The sequence below is a fragment of the Botryllus schlosseri genome, chromosome 3 (genome assembly GCF_051294905.1).
Source record: "Botryllus schlosseri isolate E-star chromosome 3, Bs_hap1, whole genome shotgun sequence".
Taxonomy (NCBI): Eukaryota; Metazoa; Chordata; class Ascidiacea; order Stolidobranchia; family Styelidae; genus Botryllus; species Botryllus schlosseri.
In genome coordinates, this window is record NC_137238.1 from 20829612 (window position 1) to 20848103 (window position 18492).

The following is an 18492-nucleotide window of genomic DNA, read 5'->3' on the forward strand; positions in this document are numbered from 1 at the left end:
GGCTTAAAGAAGCAATAAAAAACATGTTTTAAAGTATGGCCTTGTTTTAAACTTGTTTTTTTTAAATGCAACCTTAAGCACATAAGTATGTGACGAATATTGATCGCATTGTAAAACATATTGCTGCTTCTTGCTGCGACGTTGACAGGCTATACCCGTACGTTTCTCGGTATTCGGCATCAGAGAGGTATGGATCCGTTCATTTTTCTAAATAGAAAGGGCTCGGGAAATCCTAAAGCTAGCACTACAAATAGGGTTGCGTTAAAATCAAGAAGGTTTTTAAAACACTTTACTTATAACCAATGTTCCCTCTAAGCTGCGCACATGCGCAAATGCTCAGTGCTGGCACGGTCTCTGCGCACAGAAAATCGAACTTGCGCACAAAACATCCGAAGTGACGACCTTCATATTTTTTTCAAAAGTGGTATAATTATGTCATAATTGTGTAAATACTTTCGGGAAGTCATGCAGTATGCGCCTCCTGACAACTTGCACCATGGCCATGCTTGCACTCAGTCGACCTATACCATATGGAATGGTTGGAACCCTTGAAATCAACGCCGGTTCAGCAGTAATAGCACGTAGTTATATATCGCTTGAGCCGAACGGATCTTCTGATGATGATAACGGCCGACCACAAAATGCTGCATGACGATATAGTCCAGGTCAAATGTATTTTTAGGTCCGTTTTATGTCAAGGGAGTCATGTGAACCCTGTATTTCCAATTTTAATTCTTTAGGAATCATATAACAATGCCAATCCACTGTGGCGTCGCAATTGTAGATTCGTGTCATCATTGCTAAAACATAAAACATCATCAAAAATGTTTTAAACATGTTTGTTTCAAATTTATTTTTGTTCTAAATGTAACCCTAGCAACAGCCTTAGATTCAATGCATATCGTATACGTTTTGGTCACCTAATTCGATGTATTCGTTATGTGTTACGTGTTACGGGCATTAGGCAGTTTACCATAGGTATTTGGTGCCTGGTTAGTTCATTGCGACTATGTCCTTGAAATGCCGGCGTAGGCTGCATCAGTGATCGAAATGCGGACGTGAGAGCAAAAAGGTTGGCCACACATGATGTACATGAACCAATCCACACTTGATATTACTCCTATGACAACTTGGATGCAGCCCATGTTTTAACGCACTGCACATACTGTGTATGTTATTATGACGAATTTCCGCAGTAAACGTGAATTGGCCGCGCTATGTCGTGGCATCTATTGGAGAAGATTTTGGATGCCGTAGCGAAGAGATCAACAGTGATAGCAAAGATATGGATTACTATCATTTACGTGTTTCGAATTATCTCCGTTAATAGGATTGCGGAGTCGTTGTACGCCGACGAACAAGGTGCCTTCCGGTAAGCTTGTTAGTATTGAATCGATTCTTCGGTACTACTCTACGGGTAGGGGCCGAAAATAGGAATATATAACCAGTGGTGTAGCAGCATGTGCTGCCGCCCATGGCTTTCGTTGAAAATACAGCTCCCCCAAGTAGACCTCAGCAAATTTCGATATAGTTTCATGTTCAAGTAATCTGCTGGAAGCAAATGAGACATCCTTGTTTTTATACCTTTCTGGTCCCGCTTTGACTAGCTCAACTCTCAAATGGTGATCTATAACTTCAGTCCAAGAGGCCACATCATTGGACAAATTGTTGACTTCTGCAACTGGTTCGGCGTTATTTTCACCTTCGTCTACAAATCTAACTGGCAATGCATAATTCATGTCATTGGTAGGCCTATTACTCTTGGTAGACCCTGTCCGTCGCGTTTCTGCTGATAAGCTGGTCTTTCCAGTATCTTTCTGGAGCTCAGCGTTATTGTCTGGATCTCCATTTGAATCGTTCTGTGGTAATTTTGAAGAAACTTTTGAACAAGAAGAGGTTACAAATTTTAGCATAGCTCCCTCGTGTTTTTTTTATTTCTACTTGTCTTGCTTTGTTCTTCTTTCTCAAAAAAGCTCCACTCCCTTTGACACGTTCCATTTTCGAGCCTAAATTATCACTTGTATAAATTTAAGTACAATCTGTCATTTAAACGTTGACAAATATTACCAACTTGACCGTGTCTAGGACCTAAACGTGCCTAGGACTGTTTTACCTTTTTCAGTTTTCTCGGTCTGCTGTACCAATACTACCAAATCGTAACCCAGAGTATAGATTGCTAACCTACGGATGGATGCGCAACTCAGTCGTTACACTTGAATACCAGGACCGTCCTACTGCTGAGCCGGCTAAATGCGGCATAATTTGTCATTTAATGGTTGGCCAGGTCAGCCGAGCGCTCTAATTTAACAATACTGATCTTAATCTAACTAAAGAAATTGTTGCCCTGATTCCGGAAATACAATTTAAAAGCTGGCCTGAAAGACTGAAAATCGGCATTGTTCCGAATAATTTCCATTATCATGGTCAATTGGTCATTGTGTTGCGGCGCTCCGATTGTTCGGAACAATAGCTTTGTACAATGTGCAGCCTCATTTTGCCGCCCCCTTAGAGCCTGCCGCCCCTGGCGCAGAGCCATAACCACCAAGTGGCTGCTACGCCACTGTATATAACAAATCCGCGGATTTATCAAATCGCTCGGATGTCTTTCTATCTGGTAGACTATACCAGAAAGATGTATTAGTAACGTTCTGTCAGATGCGATTGAGTATAAACTTATGCGGTTTCATCCAGTTATATACCAGGATTAGCAGTTAGATTACTTCATTGACGATTCAATAGAAAATAAAATGTTTGTTTGAATGAAGAATTCATAACTAGGCTTGGGTTGGGACAGCCATGGTCATCGGACAATTGTTACGATTTGTCACAATAATAAACAGTGTTTTCAAATCGGTTCCCGCCCATAGTGGACATAGACGGACTATACTTAGGAAATTAGGTATCATCTAATGATACCTTACCAAGGGCGTAATAGGACTCTCCACTACTGCAACACCATTAGGTCGTGGGTACCAGTCTCCTCGGGGTCGACTTCCGAATCCCCACGTAAGTAGGTTTATCTGTACCCCGCATTATCATCCAGTACGCGTACACATTGTCCCATATTGATCCTAGGTCCTAGACCAGGGGTGGGCAATTATTTTCCTCCGCGGGCCAAATGAGAAGCAGAATATACGTTGGCGGGACGAGTCAAAATTTGTAGATAAATTCTCACGCGTATTAATTTGATTCCTCAATTGAAAGCAGTAAATTACGCTGTCAGCTAATAAATGCTACACAGTATGGATGTGTTGATGTTAGGAATTGGGAAAATGACGGTTAATACCAAAAATAATATTTATTTGTCGTCATATTTCGAAACAACGTTAAACATGATACATTTTGAACCCCTTTCCGCGGTTTCTATCAAGACAATAAAATGTGTGTGAGATACTAAAAAGTTTATTGTCTTGGTCGCTGCCTTCCGAGCAGTGTGCAGCTTGGCGAAATACAGCCTTATTGTTGAACGAAGCTTGCAGTTCTTCTAAAATTCGATCTCCCTTGACCGGATGTATGTCTTCGTGTTTTTGTCATAAGACCGACTAAAAGTATACTCCCTAAACACGGCGACGTGCTCGGCACTAGCTACTAAAAAACGGCTCTACCCCTGACAAATATTTAGTGTTCCAAGCCATCTTTGAATTTCAGCTTTAGGCTTTCTTTGTTGACATGCCCGTGCCCGTTCATCCTTCATGTAGAAGTACATGTAGAAATGGCACATAGTAATCACGGGCACTGATTGACTTGTTTTACGAATTAGGGATTTGGAAACGTACCCCGCAACAATTTGAAGCACAGAGAGACCGTGTAAAATGTGACGAGATAGCGCAGTGGTATATTCGGCGGCTGCATCACCAATGAGTGCGGGTTCGAGTCCGACCGAGGTCGACTTCCGAATTCCGAAATCTATGTGTTGGCGGTTTACCTAGGCTCCTCCTCGCTACCTCATCCGCGTTCCTTACAAAAGCCTAAAGGTGAGCCGTGCTGTAAGTCGGCAGTTACGAGAAATAAGAAGGATATCGGCCTGCTGTAAATGACCATAGTAATCGACAAACACCATCAATACCCCAAAACAAACAAACAAGCCGTGTAAAATCGCAGCATATTAATGAACAGGCTTGAAACTTAACTGAGTTTTCGGTTCAGTTCATACAGTCTATGCTATGGTTTTAGTCCACGCAGCAACATTAAAAAGTAGGTTTAATGTTATGAATTCCAAGCAACTTTACGCGGGCCGCACAGAATAGCTCCGCGGGTCGCACTTTGCCCAGGTCTGTCCTAGACCAAACCTGGACCTTTATCACAAGATGACAGTTCCGGAATCATCAAAAACAACACCGGCCTTGTGTAAAATGACAATTAACGTCGAAGCTCTATGAGTGGCAGAACAACAACAATAAAGTTCATCTATATGTGCCTGATCGCTAAGCGCCGTCGTAACAGAAGCCTGTATGGGACGAAAGTGGATCTTGCTATAAGCCGACATCTCAGGAATAAATCAGTGAGAGTAATGGCCTGCTGGTGTTTCGATGATTGCTGCATTCATAGTGTATTTCGGCTGCAATAGTCACACACACCAGGTCGATATTCTTTATTAGTATTCCGTATCTGCCAAAGCACGGCCCAATTCTAGGCTTCTTTAAGGTACCGCTCACGTGGGTCTGGTGGCGAGGAGAACGTTGCCAACACGTTCGAAGGAGTTCTGGATAGGATCAGAACCCTACCTGGAGTTGACCTTCGTTGGTCGCGAACCCGCAACCCAGTGTTGAAACTGTGAATCATACCACTTAACTACGCTATCTCGCTACTGGCGTAACACGGTCTAAAATGACAATCATTAACTTAACCATAGATGTCTAAATACTACTAAACAATACTAGAAAACAACACTGCACGTATTATGATACCAGTGTACTTGACTAACAGATGCAACACTCGACAACCTGGCTGTGAAAACATGTGCTTCAATGAATTTTCTCCTATCTCGCAGACGCGCTTCTGGGAATTTCAGGTACGAAGAGCGCCTTCCGCATCCACATATTTCAGATATTTATTCACGGTTTCTGCCCAGATACTCATCACTCTCGCGCCCACGATAATGTATTTTCTTTACGCGGCGGAATCCGTTTCTGAAGTACCGATTCCGAAGACTTTAAGAAAGGGAAACCTGCCAAATAGGCGCAAGAGAATCGTCTCTTACGAAAGTATGCAAAAGTGCAGTAGGCTATCTTGTCACCATGAAAATGTATATGCAATAACAATGTCACATCCGCTACTGAGCCGCGATTGGCTGTGAACGTGGCAATGATTCCTAATCCCAGGCCGTTACCTTTCATCAGTGATCAATCTTCAGGGAATCAGCCATCATTACTTGAAAATGACAGCCTTGCAACCTGTTACTAATAGCCTACCTGAAATGATTTGATATCGTAGTGCATATGGTTTGGAACTAGACAATGATACGAATTCGTGATTCTGAAATGATTAGTCGCTATATCGAAATCTTCTGAAGCCGTGTTTTAATATGAATGAATACCAAGAGGGATTGCTATTATAGTACTTGGAATCCTACTGGCATTTTGTAATTTGAAACACATCTGTAATCATCCTAATTTTTGGCACAATTTATCAAATTATGAGCTGCAAAATAAAGCAACCGAATTAATGAAGTATTTGAGACAACAGTCATTTACGGTGCTGTTGTCTTCACAAAATAACGCAGATCGCTGCTCACAGATATATTTTTCCATACTGTTCTTGGAATCGGTACAACAGACTTTGATCCCTGTATTTAACAAATTGGTAAATTGACCATGACCAGCTTATGCAATCGCGTTGATGTGATTGACGCGTGCGCATTATCAGTAAATCAATATTTGTTTTGTTATATATATTTTATCTCTGTTTCGTCAGTCAGAATATATTCAAATAGAAGATTGTATTTCGGCTTATAATCCTAACTTTAGTATATTGCAGCCCTCGCCTGAATTATACGATTCTTACTATTCCTGTGAACGAGGTCATTATTGTTGTGCGCACAATGCGAATATATCTATAACAATTTCTATACCAAATTGTAAGCAGAATGTCTTCACAGAGCGCAAAAACGAAATCCTACCAGTCACTCATTTACAAAGCGTAACCAGAGATGACACTATGCCTGAAGACGACGAAGGAATAGAGATACTGTCGCTTGACGTAAGTGCTGCCAATCCTGCCATGCTTCCATATCTGAATGTTTGTGTGGTAGAAATATAGTCGCCGATATGGAGGCGATATAGCGATGTAATATATGTCTTCAAACTTGCTACAGTAAATATGTGTGCTTTACTTGGAGTTTCGTCGTAAGTAAAGTGCCCTGTCCAGTGTCCATACATTAGATTAAGCCAGTGATTCTTGACCTTTTTCCCTGTAGCGCCCCTTTTCGAAAATTGCCCCCAAGTCTGGCGCACCCAGAAGTGGTCTGTAACGAAGTACTTCTACTTTTTGGAAGTACCCAAGTAGTTTTCCTCTACTTCTGGTACTTACTCAAGTAGATCTGATTTTCTCTACTTCTACTTCTACGTCGTAATATTTTGTGATCTACTTACTGACTTTTTGCTTTTTTCAGTTTGTCAAGTAGAAGTAGTTTAATCTCCCAATACGAAAGATAGCCTGAGGAATTTCGGGGCTGTTTTCGCGGAGTACCAACATTTATATCCATAAAAGTCAAGTAAATCCCAGAAACTTTATGGCGCTTTGCGCACAGTAGTTATGGAGTGACAAATATGGTTTCACGAAAGTATAAGGAAATATAATTTAGGTACCAGATTGCTTGGTTCCGCTCACACCGCATTGTCGCCCATATCAAATATTTCATCACAGAAAATATGGCCCACAATAACGTTTGAAACTACCGTTTCGCAATCTAGCAATTACTTATCATATCGTAATCTAGCAGCTCATGTCTTGCTGATTCGGAAAATCCGACTTTTTTAACGTTAAATCTGTTTTAGCAGATCACCTTTGAAGCTTTACGGACAAAAGACTTGAAACATACTTTCCGCTTTTTAGAAGTGGGATTTGTATTTCATTTTCAATTCGGAGTATGAGTTGTCTATAGAAACGATGTTCACCAAATTTGGTTCAATTCCAACCGGTGGAAGCTGAGTTATTGCCGTCGAAAAATTTGGATTATGAATAAAACAGAATTTACGGTGACCAATTCTTTAATTATATTTAATATAGTGGTGCCCACCGTAAGTACTATTTTATTCAAATCCAAATTTTTCGACGGCAATACCTCCGCTTCCACTGGTTGGAGTTGAACCAAATTTGGTGAACATCGCTTCTATAGACAACCTTAGACTTTCATGCGGTGAACTGCAAATTTTCAAATTTTTTGTCATTTATTTTTATATAATAAATAGAAACTTTCTTCTCCTGTAGCAATGCGGCTACTGGTTTGAATTAAGCCAAATTTGGTGTGTAGGCTTAAATTAGGTAACCTAACAATTTTATCAAGTAGCCAATACGATTTGAGAAAAAAGTCCTTTTTGAAGACCCCTATTGCTCATGCTGACATTGGGTTTAGTACTACTGCCCCAAGTCATTACCTTTGTCATGAATGTATTCCAAAGACAGCAACCCATATTATATAAAGTTCTTGTGATGTTGCGCGTCACAGCACTAAACAATGACACGATGAAGAAATATTCTGAAAATGGTATTTTGTAGCTCTCAAATAAAAATATATTTAGGTAATCAATCATTTGACCAAAAATCTCCAAGGCATCTTTAATGTACAAAGGGCTCTCACTCTCAAAAATGATAAAGTGCCTCTTTCTTCGATTTCGACACGATGGGCGCTGCGGGATAAAATACCAAGTTCGACACATTTTTGTGGAAAATAACCCGAGCTAGCGGGACGGGAATATTTTAAAGGGGAGTTAACGATCTCGAAGTACGCACAATTAATTTTACATGAATTATAATAAACCACTGCAATCATGGCAGGGATTTTTAGAAATCCCTGAATCATGGAAACATGTTGCAGACATTGTCGGCAAATATTTCGCGCGCAGTGTGACGAAAAATTTCGAGATTTGACAGATTTTGTTGAATTTTAATTTACAATGAGAAATCAGGGATATATAGAACTGTTGTTCTAGTACTATATAATCATATGTCCCTATTGATGCACCCTCTATTATGACGACATTTTTCTTCAGCGCCTCCCATACCGCCTCCTGAGCCCAGCGACCCCCATATCGCCCCTGAGCGTTTCCGAGCCCTTCAAAATCCAAACCGCCCCAGGGGGCGCTGGCGACAAGGTTTAGAAACACTGATTTAAAAAGTCTCAGTCATGCAGACAGCACTTCAAACTACTTTGGATTATTGAGATTTCATGAGCCAACTACCTGATTCTAATGACTCTACTCATTAATCATGCGTATATGATATAATGGTGACTATTACCATTGGAAATTAAATCCAACTGTTATGCGATAAGGCTAACAGTTACCGTTTGTAATTCGCCAAATCTTGCATTTCGATTTCAATTCGATTCTGATCCTGGCATTTTAGTAAATTTGACAGAATCTGTACCTGAATTTCAAATTAAGACATTTTTAGTTGTGCCATCGCCAGTTATCATGGTTCCCATAGAATATATATACCAGTATTACTTGTTTAGAAAGCTGATATATCTCAGTCTCCCAGACTGCACCGGAAAAGGCGTCCCGATCCTTATCAGGCTGACTGTCTGCTTGCCGATTGTGAAATGTGTTCCGTGAGGCAAAGACAGCGGGAGAACACTTCAACTCCCGGAGTAGAAGATCCAAACGATCCCTTTCTGAACGTGGCCTCCGGTTATTATGTCGAAACAAAACCGATAAAAGTCGTCGACGTGGTGGACAATATGGAGCGCGATTTTGAGAAGGCTTACAAAAGTGTGTGTGTTACAACGATGACGTTAGAACTGATTTTTCTTTCTATTCAAGTCGGACTGTTTGGATTTAAAGTACCTGAACAGTATAGATGCACTGTATACCCATGTCCGACACCGGTGAGTAGCGCTTGCCTATAGTTCTATTCTGTGTTGCCAGGTGTTCCAATGCCCAGACCTGATTTCCCCACCAAATTGAGTATTGCGAATGTAGTCGATATATTTTAAAAGAATGCCGAGTATGACTTGGATAACTCTGTAGGGGGCATACTTGAGGTGTTACGATATGCTTGATTGAGCCCAGCGATTGGTTCTGGTATTTTTTGATGACAGACACGCATGTGGTCTGTTGACGGAATAAACTTCGAGATCGGAGGGAATACACTTCGAGTTCGGCTTGTAACGGTGTCTGTCTAAAACAGAGGTCTCAAACACGCGGCCCGCGAGACCATTTTCTGCGGCCCGCTACCGTATTTTGGATTTAGAAGTATTCGACAACATTTAACTATCATATATCTTTTTTTATTTGAAAACTGGAAATTCGCCCCAAAACCACTCTAGAAGCTTGAAACTACTCACCAAACTTCACTATTACATCACTTTCAAAAGTTACCACTGCATGGAGGATCACTGAATACTTCGGCGATTGGACATTTCTATTGCTATGGCACAGTAGGCTAATCATTATATTCAAGTTGTTTTAGATCTGTTCCAGTATTCGAAAGTAAATCTAACGTTGATTTTGACATAGGTAATGACATGACCAATAGTTTTGTTATCAGGACTATGCCCGAAACCAGGATTAGGTCGTATTGCTCCAATAATGCTCTGATATCAGATCAATCTTTGCAAAATTCTAAAATATTCTTCCTATAATTGTGACACGTCAAATTTCCGCCAGCTGCAAAATTGATGCATTGTACTCTCGCATGGTGTCTGCAGCAGCTATGCCAAGTACAGCAACAATTGTATTCAAATATTTTAAAATGTGATGTTATCGTGCCAAGCGTGAATTCACAATAGTAAATCACATTTTAAAGATGCGTGTGGCATGTCAGTCTGCAAGGTCCCGTCAAATAAGGTCTACAAGGAAATACATTGAATTCCCCTGCTATTGGTGCTGCGGGCCGCGCGCCATGAAAAAGTAGGAAATTGGCCCGCGAGTACATTTGAGTTTGAGACCTCTGGTCTAAAAGTAGTCAGTCTTACAGCTAGAAGCTCGGTGATAATACTACAATAGTAGACACGAGGGTGCAATAAATCAATAATTAGGCTATCAAACGGGAGTTTTAATGTATTTGGCAACGTCCTAGTAAAATACAGCGAATAAATGATATTGTATCCCTACAGGGCCTACACATATAGGCCTATTATTTGAGAAGGCATTCTCGATTGAACGCTATGAACTGTTCAGAGTAACAGGCTTCGCACCTTTGGCAAGTGTGTGGTTAATGTTCTTAAAATCCCTCAGTGAATACCGCGCCCGCACGGCCGATGGGGCTTATTCGGTTACTAATTCACTTTATTCAACGTTTCAGTGACAAGATCTGACCGGATGTTCATAACAAATTTCATCCGCTAGTCATTTCAGAGAATCTTCTGTATTTTAAACAAATGTTCTTTTTCATTCATTAAATTATATGATCAATATCAAACATATGTATGTTAACTAGGCTTACCATACGTCCTCTTTTAAGAGGATTTGTCCTTTTTTTTGGCTTTTTTGAAAGTGTCCTCGGAGGACGGCCTTTTGTCCTCTTTTTTGAAAATTGAGGTCAGATTTAGAGCAAATTGCGAGTGATATGCCGTAAATTAGCACATAAGTGACGCTCCGGAGGGTATTTCGGAGCGAAAAACGCTATATTGAGCTCCGAGCGGAAAAATGACCTTTTTTTTTTTCAGTCATCAACCTAGCAATGCGGAGAAAAAAACGGTATTTTGGGCTCTGACCGCGAAGTGATGACCTTTTTTTTTTTTAGTCAACCGGTCACAAAGTGGGAAAAATTCACCGGTTTTTGACAATTCTCCAGTTTTGCAAATCTCCAATTTCTGAAAAAGTGTCCTCTTTTTACATTTCCAAAATATGGTAAGCCTAATGTTAACAGAATTTTTTTTCAGGTTGACTGCTTCGTATCAAGGCCCGGAGAAAAGACTCTAGTCCTGATCTTCATGTTCGTAGTCACTATATTATGCATTTTACTCTGCTTTTGCGAATTCGTTCATATTTCAAAGATTCGCAGACGGGATATTTTAGGTTTGTGTATCTCTTGTGAGATTATCTATATTGTCATTTATCATGGATAGCTACTGACAACTGGTATCAACGATATAGTTATTACATATAGGCCTATATTGTAATGGTACGTCATCCAGGATGATGGGGTATTCTGCTGTCAATGCTTTTCAAACTCTAGGCCAGTGGTGTCAAACTCAAATTGCGTCGAAGGCCAGATTCAAACCTTCAGTTCGCTTGCGGGCAGGAGCAGTCGACGAATTACAAAATGCTACCTCATGTGATTGTTTTTCAATCGAATACTTTATTATCAAGCCTATATGTATAGTACCTATTACAATATATTATGGATCATACGGTCTCTATTCTAGTAACACCTTAATTCGCGGACAATGAAATTGGAAAAATGCGATGATTGGCCAGTCGAGTACAGATGTGAACTCGAAAACAGTGGCCCTAACAACGATATGAGCTCGCATATTTCCATGCGCAGTTTTAGTCGGAATCTAGCGTTGGCCTCGCGTATGTGTTGTGTGAAATACAAAAGACTATGAACTAGGCTTACCATATTTTGGAAATCTAAAAATAGGACACTCTTTCAGAAATTTGAGACTTGCAAAACCGGAGAACAATTCTCAAAAATCGGTGAATTTTTCAGACCTCAAAATACCGTTTCTTCCTCCACATTGCCAAATAAAAGGTCTTCTTTTTCGCTCAGAGCTCAAAATACCGTTTAAGCGTCACTGCTGTGCTAATTTACAGCATATCCCTCGCATTATGCTCTAAATATGACCTAAATTTTCAAAAAAGAGGACAAAATCTCAAAAAAGAGGACAAAAGGGCGTCCTCCGAGGACACTTGTAAAATAATCAAAAAAGAGGACTAATCCTCTTAAAAGAGGATGTATGGTGACCCTACTATATTCTGCAAACGCGAGCGTTGAAATTAGGTTAATTAATATTATTAAATCGCGATTATGGTTTATCTGGAGGCCGGGTACCTTTGAGTCCAGAGCTATACTGCAATGTGACCATTACCGTTCTATTTTGTGTACCTAGCTCCATGTAACATGCGTAGAACGGACCCGCATTGGCGTTTTCGCTTCTGCGCATAACTACTTTTTGGTTCATATTCAAAAAACTCCGATCTGATTGTGCGCAATTTTTCTTTCTCGAAATTGGGTTTCAATGTAGTTGATTTGTTCCTAAATGGTAACTGTAGGGAAACTGCAACACCGCAGTCGGGTATTTTAAATGTGGCCTATGAACGATGAACATGCTCGATATTTGCTGTTCTAAGGGATTAATGGGAGTATATTTCCTACAAAGAAATCTCAACGTTTTACATATATGGTGGATAATTCAAGCATTTCAATCTACTCAGAATTGCTTCACGCGCCGGATGAAATCGTCTGGCAGGCCGGATGCGGCGCGCAGGCCGTATGTTTGACCATAGTGTCCTATATGGTGTCGACACAGCCAAATATCACGCCTCAGTGAAATTGTATCACGTCACAAATTCCATTTGGCTACAGGCAATTTGACGGTCATTTTTGACCGGCTTGCCGAGCATCAACTTTGGTAAAACGGGTATCAATCGAAAGCTGAGTCTCCACTAATTACGAAAATATATATTTCATTCCGCTCGTGTCCCTGGAACTCCCACAATCAGCCTCGAATTTTTCATTGTTATGGAGATTGGCATTGGGACGCATCAATGCTGTCAGGCGAAACGAGAGAGTAGCTCAGGACGTAACAATGCTGTCTGGCGAAACGACAGAGTAGAGAGATCCAGACACCATTGTTGCGTCCCAATGCCAATCTCCATAACAATGAAAAATCAGTGCAGAGTCAGCTTTCGATTGATACCCGTGCAATGCAATGCAATGCAATGCAATAGGCATACATATCGTGTAAATATAGTTCGCATTTTCATTAACTGCATGCTGGGTATAGCCTATCCATATGTAACATTCTCCTTGTTTTCATGTAACGCCTAGTCGCCTACCAACGTCGTTCATTCGACCTACACCTGTTCATTTTTCATTTCAGTGGCAAAGCTATGCTGTGGCTCATGTGTGCAGAATTGCCTCAAACACGACACAAGATCCGATGGAGACATCGATTCAAGTGATGAAGATAGTTCGTAAGTAGAACTCTACCCATTTTCAATAACCCTGAAGCGATAGCTTTCCTTCAGATGGATTCGAACGTGCTTCTATCACAATAGCTTTGTCCTGGTAGGCGGGGCTAAGCTATTTTGGGCGAAACCGATATCAATTTCTAGACCGTAGATTGACATGATTCCAGAGTTTATTTTTATTTTTCACCCAGTAATAAGTTCTTGGCAAACAATCCATTATAATCGTCAAGCCTTACGAGATCTTGTTAACACCTTTGCGACACGACGTTTAGATGGAATTTTGTGGAAATCTACCTGGACGCATCGAATCGCTCTAATACGTCCGGCTCATCGTCAAGCGATGACTCTGACGGCTCCGTTAACAGTGCTGAAGTTGACGAGATGTACGATCAAGACTGTGATATCGAAATAATGGATGGACAAGACAACGAACCGGACAACAACGAAGACCTGTAAAGGGCGATTCCGATCCGATATAGCATGAGATGTATTTTACCGATAATCATTAAGTGGGACATGGCTTTTATTTTCTCCGACTCTTTTGGCCCTCTCATAATGATTTCATGGGCGATATCTTGCGTAGCTGTTCGGCCATTGATCCGTCTGATTGTCAGAATAAGGTTGGATATTCCAGTTGCCTGAATATGAAAATCTCAACTGGCATATCAGTTACATCACGTTTAGAGACGGTAACACACCACATCGAGCACATCAGAGGACAAGCAATCAACATGCATACAAAACTGGAATACGATTATTATGACATCATTTCAAAGGGCGAATATCGAAGGCTCCGGGCACACATTGCCTAGCATGCCGATTGCCGGTGTTGTCATGACGAGAGCCCTTAGAAGTCGAAAAGGAAATACATTAGCCCGAAATCAGCAAATCCTAATAGACACTTACGTGACCTTTGACACGAACCAATCAGGTTGCAGCAGGATGTAAACAAAGAACAAGCCCGAGCAAGCTTACTATGAGTTCTTATGGAAAAAGGTTGAAAAATGAAGGTTTTAAGCAAGATTACGTTGAATTGGGGTTGACTGGCCCTAATGAATAGTAATAGCGTAGAGCTAGTATGTAGTTGCAGCTTTTAATCTAGGATGAACATGAATGGTGGCAAGTACGCACCAGCGTGCTGTGTCCAAATACACGGGTTTTTGACAACTTTTCGGATTAAGCGACGATTGTTGTATACTATACTATAGGATTGTGGTAATGCATATTTTGACGATTTCATAGGCTCCAGGTCTCGAGCAAAATTTTCAAGCATATCTCATGTTCAGAAATATATATACTATGAAATATAGCTGCTTCCACACATCACAATTTTTGTGTATTTATTATGAAACTTGAAAGCTATGGAGATTCTATCGAATTTATGGATTTGAGTGGAACAGCATCTTCTTCTAACACCGCGGAGAAAGCTTCGAAGTATTTCATGGAGCGCTACGCACACGATTTAGGGATAAAGATTGAGGAGACAATCCACTCTTTTTGGAAGCAATATTCTAGTGAACAGCCAATGTTATCGCAACTTGCGGAAAAGTGAGATAACACACTCAATGGAAATACACGTTCTCAGAAAATCCATTATTGATTCGTCTTGCACTTGTAAGACAGGGTAAGTAAGGAAAAAGACATTTTTTCAGAGACTCCTGCAATAGATATTTTAACCATGATTTATTTTCATATTAGGTTCTGATATATGCTCTCGTGCATATGCATTGATTAAGACAATTCAGCACCTGAAGCTAAAAGGACTACATTGCGATTTGCATCAGCATCAATGAGCTCCATTGTGATTGACAAGCAATCTCTCCACCGTACTCGCAACCGATCAACTCCTGCCTCAAGGTAGATTTTGGTGTATCTGGTGTCTTCAGTTTTATAACATTCCACCAAACACAAATAATCCTAGAACATTTTCTTCTGGAGAATTGTTCATTCAACAAATTGGGCATCTAAATAAGCTTCAATGCACACCACTGGAATATCTAGACATGCACTGTTGGTACAGACTGACCTTGGCACCGCGCAAATACGATCCGTAGCATGCTATTAGGCATTGCGATATTCACAATGGAACTGAATTTGCACAATTGCCGATTATGTTGCGTCATTCATTTTTAATTTTCAATCTTGAATTAGAGTATGCAATTAGTCCGTATTTGGTTAGTTGTGATACACAATGCTGCATAGTATGACACCGAACAAAATTTTATACTCCTTGATTCTTCCGATCAGCTGTTCAATATGAATACGTTAGCTCGCCATCTTTCTTGTTGTGGAACAGTCTTGCTCAGGCATTTGACGTTGTGTAAATCATGTGCAGGAATATTTAAATCTAGATTCAATTTCTTGATTTAAGACTCAATGGTGAATCCCTTTTCTGCCATGATAGCATTGCCTGGCTCACCATAGCTGAACTCCATCATTTTCTTGCATTTCTTGTCGAATCCACATATTTAACTAATATTTCGATCTGAAATGCTCCCTGTCAACAGTTCCTGCATAAAAGTAAGTGTACCACAATCCATCAATCCTTTCAAAGTTGTATGCGATTTATTGACAGTCAATAATCATTCTAGATTTGAGAAGTCATGAATGAATGCAAATGGTGCATTTTTACGAACCACATATCTACATGGCCAAATCGCGATTTAATGAAGCAGTTACATGTGGCTAAACCAATTGTTTAATAGTATGCTTACAGCAATACCATAAATTTGACGTCAGTAGGATAAGTCGGACAATTCAGAAAGAATTTAATGTAGTCTAGCATAAAATTTCAGCTTCTCCGCATCTTTTGACATTATGATGCTCCTCTGAGAACTGAACTTCACTGGCAATAATTGTCCGTCAATTTGTAATTTTCCTGGACGAGTTTCCTGTTTTGTGCTTCTATACTTCTTCCAGAAATTTGATTTTCTTGCGTTTTATCCATCGACTTCCTCTTTCTGCAGCTTCATAAAAGAAATCCATCAAGCCTGCACAAAATATATAATATGTTTATTTTACAGAGCAATACTGCTGTGCAGGCACCTATCAAGGCGTACTCGTCCGACTCATGCAACGTATCACCGCTACCAATTTCAACCATTCATCTCATTATTGAATATATATTGCTCTCAACAATTTCAATACATTACACACCATCAAGCAACAAGACTGGAGTGGAATAAAACTAGACACACACCAAGTCGATTGTGGCATCAAGTGTGACTGCATTTCAGATTGGACTCATTTTGAAACACAGAATTGTTTCATCTAGATTATGTCACGATTCAATTTTTGGTACAATAATAGATATGTCATTTTATTAATAAAATGAGAATTCAGATGACTACAAGGAAGTCCACATGCCTTTATCCAGATTTTACATTCTTCCATGCATGTTATTGGCTCTGGGAAAGGTAAAAGCGCACACTAGGAACGGTCTGGGTAGCCATCTCCATATTACACAGGCTATTAGCACAGTGTTTATCCGGCATTTATCCTGATTCAACACACGAGCTAGATTTCAGCTGGGAACGGATCATGTTGCCTAACATATATCATATTAATATGATCATTGAATATGCATACCAGACATGGGGTGATTACTTCATGAATGTAATCGATTGCGATTACGATTACTTCTGAATGACGCGATTACGATTACGATTACGATTACAGCAAAGTCAGGAAGTAGTCGATTACGATTACGATTACATCGTAAAAGTAATCACGATTACTCACGATTACATTTATTTTGCATCTTAGAAGCTATGTTGGAAGACAATATATGGATTGCCCTGAAAAGGCCTCATGAGATAACAAACTCCCTTTAAGAAAGATGCGTCATTTTTTTGTTACGTCATAATGTATCCATTGCCCATTTTCATAGATTGTTAAGTTCAACGGCCGCATTGAATGAATGCTTTTTAACCATGATGAAATGTTTTCAAGTGATATTGTAGTTAATGTGACCACTGACCCTATAGTAATTTACAACTTGAGTTGCTAGACATGCAGTCAGATATAAAGACATGACAATTTGTTTATGCGTCTCACGAAAGTTTTGCTTTTAGTCTGCTGCGTTTGAGCCACTACAATATCTTTTGATTACATAACAAACCGGAGATCACGAATTAAGAACATACACTAAGTGACTAAAGTAATTATAACAAGAAACCAGAAGGTCATAATTATGAATTACGTTGCCCCAGCTCTACAGGTAGGTAATTGTGTGGCGAGATATCGCAGTGGTATAATCAACGGCTGCAACACCAATGGGTTGCGGGTTCGAGTCTGAACGAGGTCGACTTCGGAATTCCTGCTCAAGTGTTGGAGGTTTATCTAGGCTCCTCCTCGCCGCCTCACCCACGTAAGCGGTGTCTTACAAAAAGCTTCGAAATGGGCCGTGCTACAAGTCGGCAGATACGGAATCGAAAATGCATAAAATTGGCCTGGTGTAAATGTTTGTGGTAGTCGACAAACGCCATGATTACCTCAACCAAAAAAAAACTCTACAGGTATAAGGACCATTTCGGGCTGAGAGAGGATTAAAAATTAATAGTAATATATAGCAATTACTAAATTTCTTGACGAAATTCAGTCTTCAACTTGAGATTACCCCCCTTACGGGGGCAAAAGACCAACGTTTGGACTTGGGGACGAATTGCTGTTTTGGTCCTGGTTTCAGCTACAACCCAGGCTAACATGATATATAAGCCCATGGCCATGGCGGCAGGCCCCAATGTTGAATAAAGAATTATGAAATAACGATAGGCGCCCGTTTCAAGTAGAGTCATATATGAGAATAAGACGAAGCGAACATAAAATTCTGCCTTCAACTTAATACAGATATTGTACTGCAAGCTGCCGTTACGAGAAATGGCAAAACGGCTCGCTTATGATATATATATATCACCAGCTGTTTATTTTTACTGTTTCGTTGTGGAAACCGCAATGTTTTATTTGACGAGTACAAAATTTCAATTCTTTGTCCGGTGTACGTACGTACTGGATAGGCCTACTGCTCGCCAAGCAGCAACGGTCAAACTGCGTTTAACTAAGCATAAACATAACCAAACATCAACACATAAGTTACTATTTTAAACTTTAGGCAGAGCGGAGATAAATTATACTGCTGCGAGGTAGGGGCGTGTGGAACGCGTTGATAACCTGATATACAGCACGGCGGTTG

The 18492-nt window shown here is 40.2% G+C and overlaps 2 protein-coding genes across 2 annotated transcripts in view; one reads left to right on the forward strand and one right to left on the reverse strand.

Annotated features, from left to right (window-relative positions):
• The window catches only part of LOC145436036 (uncharacterized), a 450309-nt gene that overhangs the window by 102345 nt on the left and 329472 nt on the right, over positions 1-18492 (reverse strand). The window lies entirely within an intron of this gene.
• On the forward strand, positions 910-16647 carry LOC145436039 (gap junction delta-2 protein-like). The gene is made up of 9 exons (XM_080313329.1): positions 910-1372; positions 4927-5011; positions 5072-5204; positions 6098-6198; positions 8675-9046; positions 11045-11180; positions 13211-13304; positions 13574-15158; positions 16325-16647. Exons 1-8 carry the CDS (start codon positions 1218-1220, stop codon positions 13755-13757), a joined length of 1260 nt encoding a protein of 419 aa, XP_080169455.1. The 5' UTR covers positions 910-1217; the 3' UTR covers positions 13758-15158; positions 16325-16647.

Bases quoted from the DNA above. Each gene is read 5' to 3' on its own strand.
- LOC145436039 (XM_080313329.1), top strand. From the start codon at position 1,218: ATGTCGTGGCATCTATTGGAGAAGATTTTGGATGCCGTAGCGAAGAGA. The intron at 5,012-5,071 runs GTACGAAGAGCG...GTTTCTGCCCAG, and splicing joins CGCGCTTCTGGGAATTTCAG to ATACTCATCACTCTCGCGCC. The intron at 5,205-6,097 runs GTATGCAAAAGT...ATGTCTTCACAG, and splicing joins GAGAATCGTCTCTTACGAAA to AGCGCAAAAACGAAATCCTA.